The 8,521-nt window shown below is 40.8% G+C and overlaps 1 protein-coding gene across 1 annotated transcript in view; it reads left to right on the top strand.

Moving 5' to 3' along the window:
* The window catches only part of LOC147032500 (gephyrin-like), a 194,093-nt gene that overhangs the window by 117,896 nt on the left and 67,676 nt on the right, over positions 1-8,521 (top strand). The window contains exon 12 of the mRNA XM_085870185.1: positions 2,318-2,386. Within this exon, the coding sequence (XP_085726311.1) occupies positions 2,318-2,386 (69 nt within the window). The remainder of the gene's footprint in view (positions 1-2,317; positions 2,387-8,521) is intronic.

Genomic DNA, 8,521 nt, shown 5'->3' with positions numbered 1-8,521 from the left:
TGAAGCTTGAGGTTCTGCTTCTTCTTCCTTAATCCAGAAACAAAGGCTTTCAAAACAGTCACCTTTGTGATTAAACTGACAAATTTTGTTCCAATTAAATCGATTATTGGCTTTCCAATGGTACAGTTTTTACGATTCTATGACAACAGGAAACATTTAGAAAGAATGACGTTTGACATATGAACAAACACATGGAAAGATGGATGGTTTTCCTTTTACTCAGATTAAAATGATGACATCATTTTCCTCGTGCAAGAATAAAGATCATGTTGAAAACCAAAAATCGAAATCAGGTAAAGGATAAACTAACATAATGATTCTCGAATAAAGAAACAAATTCTCAAATAAAGGGCACCAAATAAGATGTGTGATCTGAGTATTCAACCTGGAATTTCAGATATTGTCCTAAAAGATGGATTGGTCTTCAAAAAGCACTCATTACTCCAGTATGGCTCTACATAACAATCACTATCATCTCATGTCCAGCTCGAATCTGAGTGAATTACTCTTATACCACAGAAGACTTGAGAAATGAGCAAGGGAAGACTATTTCATAAATGACAGCATGGGGACAAAGGTGTGGAGGTGAGTGGAAAACTTGTCATGACATTTAAGATGTTGACATACTATTAGTTTGAGGGAGAACCTGTGTGAGTTAGTGGAGTATGTAAAGAAGATTATTGGTTGGAAGGAAATTAATTGCAAGGCCAGAAGGGAAACAGTAGAAGATTGAGAAGCTGTCGACTTGTCTGTGACGTAAAGGAAGTAGTCTCTGATCCTGAATTTCCTGATGAAAGATTCCAGTGATTTTTGAAGTCTTCAAACTCTACAACCTAGTGGGATATCTGATGGGTTTGAGGTATGCCAGCCCACAAAGGAGAAGTTTATTGCATTGCACGACAGATGAAAGTCTTGTACAACATTAGACGTTTACTTTCGAGGAAAAAAAATATATATTGTCAGTTCAGGATGCTTCGGCTGTGACCAACTTTGAAAACTAGCTTTGGCAATGGCATTAGGACAAATAAAGTTGTGAATACACTTTTGAACTGTACCTCTTCTAATGTTTGATCAAAGGAGAGAATTGATGGGCTTTTGTAGCAATCTTGCCTGAGATGTAAGATAAGAACAAAATACTTGCCTGGATCGAAGGCCTTGTTCCAAAAGCATGTCCAGTTATTGATCTTCTCCATATCAGAAGCCACCGAATGAGGTTCAGTTTCTTGAACTTCTCACAATGAAAATCAGCCATGACCTTTGTTGGACTGATCATATAGCTGAGCTGGCCTCCAAAGCCAGCCACAGATTGGGCATTCTCCATCATTTCAATGAATTCCTTGAAAAATCAGATAGTTAATTGGAGTACTACTCTCATGCCCCAGCATCAGATCTGCATCTCATAGAATCTGTAGCTCTCAACATTAATGGCATTACCCACAATGAGGAAGAAGCACAAAGCCTGTTATTCTCATATCAGTGACCTTTTCATTTTTTTATCACCTCTACTCCATGAGTCTGTCTCTGTCTCTATCTCTGTCTTTGTCTCTGTCTCTCTCCCCCCCCCCCCCTCCTTGAAGCCTCTGGCCCTCCCCAGATACTCCAGGATATACACATTCCTCCAGTAACCTCCTTCTGTAGTTAAAGTCCCTTAATACAAGCTAAACACCATCCTCCCCTCCTTTGTTCAACTTTCTCCTCTCTCTCTCCATCTACCACCTAGAGGTGGTTCAATTGTATTCTTCATTCCTGGGGTTAAAGCAGGTAGTGCACCACTATCTTGTGTAATCCTTCAAACTTGTATGTTATATTTTTTACCCCCATTAACACTCTTACTTTCACATGACTATACTTCTTACCCCCATCCCTCCCTACCTCCCCTCTTTTCTTGTTCATTTTTCCCTCACTTGTTCTGTCCATACGTGTTCTCACTGCCACCACTGCTTTTTCAATATATTTAACCTCATTCTTCCATAACCCCACTGATGTCCATATATGTGAAACTAAGTCATGGCCTCCATTGTGGATTTTTACTGCAAGTGGTGAGAAAATGAAGTAATACGATTGTAATCCCTCAGACCACCTGCTGACACTTGACCTAAAATTTGTAGAGTAAGATGTTGTGCACTGTTTTAAGGAAGCAGATTAACACCTTTTTAAGGAAGTACAATCACAGTGGTATTGTCTTCTATTATCATTTCCTAAATTGTAAGAACGTATTTTTCTTGGATACGGTAATTATGCTCTTCTTTTCTCCTTCGTTATGCAAAACACTAATGACTTCAATAAGGTTGAAATGGCGCGTGCTTCCCTGTGCCAGGGCAGGGCAGAATCATTGTCTACAATTGGGGACGGGTCAGAGCCAGGCGTGGACAGAGACGACACAGGGGTAAGAACGTGAATAGTAACTTGTTTGGCGTTATGCAAGCAAAACCATAAACCAAAGTGGGAATTGGGTATTCTTAGTGCAAGTTACTTCTACAAACTGTACAGTATAGATGGGACCTCAACAAATGTGTCAATAAAAATCACAATTAATTGTTAAGCATAAGAACAATGAAGGGGAGCTGGGAAATTGATAAAATTGCACGAGGTGCATTTAAAAAGTTGTCAGAACAAAATACAATAGCCCAAGAAAGGCCATTTTAATTTTTTTTGTGTTTGTTTTTGTAATAAGTAAGGAAAGTATTACACTTTTATATATCTGTGGTGGTGTGCCCAAATGGCATGCATAGTGCTGCAAATGCAGCCTCACAGCAAGGATGGCACTAAGTAGTTTGTCGTTTCCTTCTCAGGAATAGGCATGACAGCATTTTGAAATTTGATCAGGGTGCCTGGCAATATTTCACTTACTCTTCACAAATGACACTGTGGGATCTACAGCATCCACGACCAGCTAATGCCATGAAACGGGACAAGTTTAACGTCTGTCCGAGAGATGGTGCATTTTGTGATGCAATGCCTTACCTGTCTGTGAAGCAACGATCTGATAGTTTTTCGTCGACTTAGGAATCAAACCCAGACTAAACAGCTTATAGACAAGTGCGCTACCCCTGCACTATTCTGTCAGACATATATGTACTTATACGTGTATTGCAAATGGGGAAAAAGTTAGCATTTCTTGGACTGTTGTGAGGAACTCGTTCCGATAGCTTTTTGAACGCCCCACTTACTTCATTTTATTATCAACTGGAATTGTGTGAAAGGTAAATTATGCATTTGCCAAAAAGGTTTTACAATGTTAATTGAAATTCAAGCAATACCGATTAATGCGTAATTACAATATGATGTTTTGACAACATTTGGACATTTTGTAGCAAAGATAATGTTTTTGTAAAAACCATTTTATCAACAATATACAAAAATTTTCGATAAGGACTTTTGGAAGATGCCATTCAAAAAATCAGACTGGTGTCATATCTAACTAACCTGATCCAATCTAATATTCATACTCTTTGCAGAGCTTTGGTGCTGCCAAAGCAGACTAATGGCAAGGAGGAGTATACTGTGTGGTTTGTCATTGCCTTCCCAGTATCAGGGCAGGAATTTGGACAGAGTACTGGAACACAATGACTGACTTGTGAAATACACCATGGGATCTTTAACGTCCATCAGTGATTTGTATAGGACTTGAAAATCTCAGGTCAACACCTGTGGGATAGCTCAATCATTGATCCAACCACCCTGCTTGTGAACCACTAGGGTGGCATTTTAGAGTCAGCTGAGGAATCAGTCGTACTCGTCAACTGAAAGGCAAGTGCGCAACCTCTGAGCTGATGGTTATATCCACATATCATTTAGTTTTCATTCCTTTCTGCTCAAAAGGCCACAAGACCCATGAATTAATACTTTTGTTGTATATATATATTCAAAAATAAAAATGTTTAGGCAACCTGAAAAATGTGCAAAACATTAAATCCTAGCAGGGGTGCCCACCGTTGCTCAGCAATGCCGGGTCCCTCGTCCCACCCCTTTTCCTCCCTCCTCCCATCCCTTCCCCTCCCTCATCCCACCCCCCCCCCCCGGACTCCCACCCATCCCTCCGGACTCACACTTCTCCTTCCCCTGTCTCCCCTGATTAGTGGAGGTTAGCTTTGGGGCTTCCCTCTCTCTATGGATGTGGACAGTGCAAAAATGCGAGTTATCTCCACAAATAGCTTTTAATAACCTCTTCCACCACCATGAGGTGGCGCTACAAGATAAACATTTACATAGAGAATTTTCGTTGACATTCCCTCCCAAACCCCCATGACTACAGATGAAACCAAATATCCCATATCACCATGAAGTCAAATTTTGTCCATGTGCCAAGTTTGGAGGCAATTTGCCCAGTAGTTTTGGTGTGATTGGTGTTATACACAGACAGATAGAAAATGACATTTATTTGTGAGATAGTCATGAACAACACCATGATGAAACAAAATGCCATTTCATTTGTATTGAATGGATGTGAAAACAAAAGTTGCTTTTCAGTTACTAGTTCAGAATACCCTCATTTGGCATCAATACGTAACGCTTATGGCATCTTGTGCTCCAAATGATCCATCTGTCTCAGTCTTGTGGGATGTTTTGCTGATCCTCTGTGAATGCAATATGAAGGTCGACATAAACGTGCCACCCATTTGTTTGTACCATGTATGTTCGGTGAGTGCAAAGTCTGGTGAATTTGTAGGCAATTGCATTCTCACAATATCCTACGCCTGAAGAAACGAGTTGACAGCTAAGCTTTGTGTGGATGAACATTGTCTTTCTGAAAAATACCTCGATTCCCTGAGTTTCTTATGCAAGGCATTACAACTGACTTCAAAATCTCATTTCTACATGCCGCACTGAATACCTGTCAAGTTGCCATTGACGACCTCAAACAGTTTCCGACCCAATTATCCCACACCATTACTACCCCCACCTTCTTAGTGGTCACATCATCAGGATGTTGATGTCGCTGTCACTGTATCATTCCCAAATTTCCACAAATTTACTCCTTTGAGGCCTTGCTGGCAATTCCTCTGTTGGAGGTAATATTCGAATGGTCGAAGCAGATAGACTGATGCCATTAACGTTTGAAAAATATGAACTGAGGTTTTTTGTAAGAAATATCTGACGCTGTTGTATTGGTCTTCTTGTGGTGCATCTCCATGTTATTCTTTTCGCTGGGAATTGGTGAGGGAAGTGGGAGGGATCAAGGGGAGCAGGGTTGATGCTGCCTTTTTAGGCAGCAAGTTGCCCTGAGGGCATTAAAGAGACAATCATAAAGTATGGAGTGGACCACATGTAGACCATAACATGTGAGCCAGGCAGATTATCTCCTCTCAGAAGTTCATTAGTGAGCCAGTTGTTTTTTCATCAACAATTTCAGAAGTTTCGTTTCAAAGTCCTTAATATTGATGCCTTCAGCCAGATGTGTCCTTCCTTTACCAGATCACTGTATCGACATATTACAGCTTGTCACGCACAGAACTTGTGAGTGAAAGATGGTCCAGCAGTTGTTCAGACATTGACCAACTTCCTGTTGTGATTGAACAGCATCCAGTCACATCATAGCCGACACACACTCTACTGCAGGGAGGTGTCTCTCTTAACATGCCTTTTGTAATAGTAATAATGCAGGAATGTGTGCGAGTGCACATTACATGAAAGTGAAAAAAAAGTCTGCACACATTTACTCAATCACATTATTTTGGCATCACGTGCACCTCACATCTCGTGAAAATGTTCACATCGTGTCATTTGCAGATTTGTTACCATTAATCCACTCATAATTTAATATACCAGATGTGAGAGGAAAACATTTCATTATGAGTGGACACCGTGAGTATTTTGATGAAATGGTTGTCGGTAAATTTATCTCAAAATATGTGGGCATCAACTTATTTTGAGCAGCATCTTAAATGTACAGTACGTCCCATTTTTACTTCACCTAAAAGCACCTGCCACATTTGATTTAACCTTTTGCAAGGATCCATACTTCTTGTACTGATGCAAAGGTCTACTTAAATTTTAAAGATTACTTGCAATCTCCTACATCCATGTGATTATGTGTATATATATATATATATATATATATATATATATATATATATATATATATATATATATATATATATATATATATATATATATTGTATGTATATTAGGGTGTTTCACTCATGGTGATAAAAAAAAATGAAATTTGTTGAAAATTGTCAGAAGGGGTGTCCCCTTGTTTCTTAGAACCCATAAATATTTTAGGCAAATATTTGGTTTGATTCGTCAATATTTACTGGTCCCACAGTTGGACAAGATTCCACATTTCAAGTGAAACTTCGAAAAAATCAAATGGAGGAGAAGACAAAAAATTGCAACGAACGTTTATTGAACTGAAAATTAACAAAAAAATTTATGAAAAAGAAATGTAGAACAATTATGCAAGTAGAGCAGGGCAATCAAATCGTTGGGCTCAAGGAGCAGGAGGGAACTTAGCAGTCACTCCAGCCTTTGTTCTCTTGACGGTCTTGCGGTCATGAAGAACAACTTTGAGGAGGAACTGCTTCTGCTGCTCGTCTTCGGTTCGGGCTTGGAGTTTTTGTCTCAGTGCCACTCCTCTCTCTGCTGCATCATTGGTGACCTGCAGGCCTCGGACGGTGGCTCGAGTTCGTGGATCTTGCAAAACATCTTCCACGTTATGGGTAGTGACCATCCTCCCAGCAAAGATCCCAATGGCCTCTAGTGTTCGCCTTGTTACCAATTTGGAAAGACCGTCAGGGAGAGTGAAGTTCTTCTTTTCAAGTCTATTGAGTGCTTTCGAGGTTGCTGGACGGCTTAGGTTCTTGACCATGGCCGCCCGGTCATCGGGAGACACTCGTTCGTCAAAGAAGGCTCGGGCCACTCCTTGCTCTGAAGGGTACCAGAGGTGCCTTTGGAGGGCATTCTCTGCTGTTGACCCGAGTTCTCTATCCACAAACACCTGGAGAATCGCCAAGAACTCCAGGTCATTCTTCGGTACACAGTTTGGGACAGCTGCCTCGTGCCAGAATCTGATGTAAATGAGACTGACGAAACGGGCCAGTCGTCAGACTCCGCGTTTTTCCGAACTCGTCAGCTGCAGTTGTTGCAAAAACAGGGCAATCTTCAGGATATAAATAGCCTTTGCCATCCATCTCGCCTGATAGAAGACTCCAGGGGCCCGAAACGAGGCAGATCTCCGCTCCATCCTCCTAGGTAGAGAAGAGAGAGCTGAAGGAGTTCGAGATAATCCTCTCTTGGGTGGGCTGCATCATGGATGACTCTCCTGACGAAGTCTATCATCTTCAGCCTTTGTGATTCGTTCCACTCATCCAGGGGTTGTTCGTCGCTGAGGGTACCGGCAGATGTCTTGTCCAAGACGTCCCATTTTCCTTGGAATCGTTTGAAGAGGGGAATGTCGGGACCTGGGGGAGAGCGGAAGAGGAGTTCATAGGTGTTCTTCAGTACCACCTCGTGAATGTGATGTCGGCATGCCAGCCAAAGAAGAGGTCTTCCAAGGGACTGTACAATTATAGTGCATGCTCCGCTAATCATGCCACTGTTGGACGCAGTCGTATCAAATGAGAGACCGATGATCTTGTCAGCAATGTGATACGTGTCCAGCAGCCGAAGAACGGTATCTGCTATCGACATATCGGAATTGCTATCGACATATCGATATGCAATTATCGACATAGCTGACTAAGGGAACCTGTATGCTGTGTGCAATTGAATTCCAAATTCGTAACAATATTTAAAAGTTCATGATAGATGCTCTCAAAAGGCACCGTACATGTGCTCAGTATTTAAGGAGATCCGGATCTTGTCTATACAAGAGCTGAGGCCAAGAGATTAAGGTTTTGTCTTCACAAAAAGAAGAACAAGAAGAAGATGAACAACGCCGAGCTCTCTATGAGCAGCGTTCGCTACGCGAGACGCTGCTAAAAACGTCAACATGCCATTCAAAAGTGTGCGACCTGTTAACACGGTCCCATTTTGCATGAAGCACTTTTTAAAGGAAAGGTTCAAAGGCAAACATGTGCTGATAAAATTGTTGCACTTCAGAAAAATGAAACACCCTAATGTATGTATGTATAGATATATATATTGGGTAGTCGATCAAGTCGAAAAAAAAAAAAAAAACATTTTTTCCAAAAAATTATTTTTTAAGATTTGTTCTCCCCTTATTATCAGTATTTAAAATGGCGATTTCGATGAAACTTGGTTGGTAGGTTCATACCATGACCGAGTTGTGTGCAAATGAAAACCGTTGCTATGGACACCACCGTTGCCTAGCAACGGGATTTTGAAATTTTTGAAAAATCATAAAAAATTTATTTCTTCGAAAATCAAAAATCAGGCTACGAGTGACTGTGGGCAGTACATTCAGCCATATTGTCAAATATTTCCAGCCGGATCCTATGAAAACTGTCGGAGAAGATAGACTTTGAATGAAGCCTGGTCGAAAACGATAAAAAAAACGAAGTTCGTTATATCTCAGAGACTATGAGTCAGATATACATGAAACTGGTATGGTAGGTTA

This window comes from Eptatretus burgeri, chromosome 2, assembly GCF_056783735.1.
Source record: "Eptatretus burgeri isolate ZD-2024b chromosome 2, Ebu_testis_v1, whole genome shotgun sequence".
NCBI classification, from domain to species: Eukaryota; Metazoa; Chordata; class Myxini; order Myxiniformes; family Myxinidae; genus Eptatretus; species Eptatretus burgeri.
The sequence above is the reverse complement of the archived record's forward strand: the minus strand, read 5'-3'. Positions and strand labels throughout refer to the sequence as shown.